This window comes from Pinus tabuliformis, chromosome 4_1, assembly GCF_031772625.1.
Source record: "Pinus tabuliformis cultivar Carrire ecotype Pingquan chromosome 4_1, CPIR1, whole genome shotgun sequence".
Lineage (NCBI taxonomy): Eukaryota > Viridiplantae > Streptophyta > Pinopsida > Pinales > Pinaceae > Pinus > Pinus tabuliformis.
The window spans coordinates 292,738,845-292,741,795 of NC_142303.1; the positions used below are offsets into that span (position 1 = coordinate 292,738,845).

General features: G+C 32.8%; 1 protein-coding gene across 1 annotated transcript; it reads left to right on the plus strand.

Annotated features, from left to right (window-relative positions):
• Positions 1–597: 597 nt before the first annotated feature.
• On the plus strand, positions 598–1,591 carry LOC149175422 (late embryogenesis abundant protein Lea5-like). Its single transcript, XM_089422819.1, has 2 exons — positions 598–801; positions 948–1,591. The coding sequence occupies exons 1-2, from the start codon at positions 698–700 to the stop codon at positions 1,183–1,185; spliced, it is 342 nt and encodes a 113-aa protein (XP_089278945.1). The 5' UTR covers positions 598–697; the 3' UTR covers positions 1,186–1,591.
• The last annotated feature ends 1,360 nt before the right edge of the window (positions 1,592–2,951 follow it).

A 2,951-nucleotide genomic window follows, 5' to 3' on the forward strand; every position in this document is an offset into this window, starting at 1 on the left:
TGTCCGAGCCAGCTTCGTAGTCACCCCAGGGTTTAATTGGTCTAGCCAAGGTAAGTCGGCGCGTGGATGCTTCCGGTCATAAGTTCTGTACATGGTGAGGAATAACCTAGTCTAAGTAGGTGTAAATTTAGTCTGACTAGGTGTAAATTTAGCTTTTATTAAGATTTTGATAAAATTTGGTTGATATTTTTGAAAATGTGGGTCAAGCTGATCTTCCAAAAGTTTTTGAGCGTGACGCCTCGGTAGACCATGCCTTGTGGAATAGTCCTAAAAAGAATGAACATGTGAGGTTTGAAGTTAGCTCAGTTAGTTTGGTCCTGCAACCTTCTTCCAAAAATAGAATCTCATCCCTCCGTCACACCATGGATGGATTCGATTCACTCCTCGTGACTTGTAGAAAAAAGCGTTCAGTCACGGATGTGATGTTGAGGGCGGCGTACACGGCTGTGATGTTCTCCACAAAATAAAAAACGTGCGGTTCCTGAGACCTTCACGGCAGTCTACGCGCTTTGGAATTTGACAACGCCAACTCAAGAATTCAAAGACGCCTCACCGATTTCGCCCATCTTAGTTCTTCTTTCCTGAACGAACTTTGATTTGCCCTATTTAAATTGCCCATCTCTCCCTCCATCTAAACATCACCATTGGAATTCGGCAATACAATTCTTCGTAGCATTCTCATTTCTCATTATTTTCAATGGCGAGATCTATTCTCCCTATGAAGGTTGTGGCTACCGGTGTTCTGTCTCGTTTTGGAAGTCATGGGTTTGGTTTGGGATCAGATCTGGCCATTCACACTATGTAAGCTTCCTTTACAACGCCACTAAAATACATATCCCGCCATCATTAGGATATAAACTCAACTTCTAAATTCAGTTTAAATTTGGGAAATAAATTCTAATTTAGCACTAAGGTCACTGATTATCTTTCCTTTGTTTCCTTTGCAGGCGTAAATACAGCGTAGTAGCTGGCAAACTAGGATTGTCTGCGGAATCAATTCGGGCGGATCGAAGAGAAGGTGATGATAAAAGTGCTGCTGCAGGTTATAGACAGAGGTGTTGGATGCCCGACCCTGTAAACGGCTACTATTTACCGGAAGACCATTTTGGTGAAACTGATATAGCAGAACTTCGAGAAAATATGCTGAAGGAACATTCAGTCGGTTCTCGCGGGGGACGAAATTAACGCTGCGAGATTCAATTCCAAATGCCTTAGTCTAACTCGCTGGTGGAATTGTCCAGAAAGTTATGGAAATTTAGGTTATATTGTGAGAAATTTTGGCAAGAATTTCTGTAAATCTAAATTATAGTGGTTAAGTTCTAGCTTTTTTTATGGTGTTGAATCTATTTTTATTATCAAAAATACGATTCAAATACTGCCTCTATAATTTTTTTTTGAATTTTTTACTCAAATTCCAACCACTTCTAACCATTCTAGCAATTCCTCTACCTCCATAGACAACTAGACAATTACTCGACAAGCCATCAAGACACTTTTGGCTGATACATGTCCAACACACGCTTTTGGCCAGAGAAGATGTACTCTAGGTTGATTAATATTTTGTGATTTGAAAACCGTGGTCATGAAACAAAAATGATGGTGTATTATTTTTTTGCTTCTTGGTAGATTGGGATGCAATAATTAAGTGAAAAAAGCTGAAAAAAATAATATTATTTAATGAAACAAAAGACAAATCTAACTAAAAAGGACTCTAATATGGATAGAAATTTTTATATTTAAGTAAAGAAAGTTATGTTTAATGAGAAAAAAAACCAGTCTAACTAAAAGGACGGTTAGACAGAATGGAATGGTTAGAATTCTTTTAAGTTGACCAATTATCTGGAAAATTGAGTATTATTTGGAAAAATAAATATTTATTTAAAAATTCCAAGAGAATGTGGAGATTCAATTGGATATATAAAAGTAGTAATGTGTAAATTTTTAAATGAGAAAAGTTGTTATTAAGTTTGGTTTGTGAATTAAAATATAAAATATATAAAATAATTTTAAATTATTTTCTAATGTGAGTAAATTTAGTTTTAGATATTATGTATAAATTTAGTTTATTTATAAAGTTGAGATCGTAAGTGTTAATTTAGAATAAATAAATAATAAATAGACTTTACGATTAGTTGTTATAAGTTTTTATTTGTTTTTGTTTTTTTTAAATTAGGTGATATAATTCTTCTCAAGATTGTTAAGATTATATTTTCCAATGTATGAACAGTTCTGTAAATTTTTTTTATTGGACATTTAGATTGTGCAAATTACACAACTCAAACTTGTCATTCCAATAAATCTCTATCAAATTTCAGGAAAAATGGAATAAAAAAGGACCAAAACATAGAATAATTAGATTACACTCTCAAAATTTATATGGTTAAACTTTCCAAGATAGAGGTATCCATGATAAACAATTTCTCATGAATTAATGACACAATAATATTCTATATAAATATTAGGTATACTATTTTATCAATGGCTCCAACAATCTCATAAATGAAACCCATCATGATGGAAAACAAATAATTTATGATGAGATGTAGTATGAATAGATAGCAACTTAAATATTGGAAAAAACTTAAGAATTAACCTAAATAACAAATTCTAATATTATTTAAACTATTATAACCCAAAAACCATGGATTAAATTTCATCATTGTAAAAATTAAAATAACTAAAATTAATTATAATTAGCAACCATTAATAATTCATAAACTTAAAATCTTATAATTTTTTTAATTTCATAAATATAAAAATTAAACTAATTAACATTAATTAAATTTAGCAATCATCAATAATCGAAATGATTAGAATTTAAGAGAAGCGATTGAAAGGCGCTCGACTTTGGCTCTGCAACCTAGGGTTCTAGACCGCCTCTGCAACGGCGCAATCTGATCTTTTTTCTGACTCCTCTCAATGTTTGTACTCCATACCGGGACAACAGCCTG

Excerpts from the sequence above, each read along its gene's own strand:
- LOC149175422 (XM_089422819.1), top strand. The coding sequence starts at position 698 with ATGGCGAGATCTATTCTCCCTATGAAGGTTGTGGCTACCGGTGTTCTG. Across the intron at positions 802-947 it reads GATCTGGCCATTCACACTAT|GCGTAAATACAGCGTAGTAG; the intron begins GTAAGCTTCCTT and ends TTTCCTTTGCAG.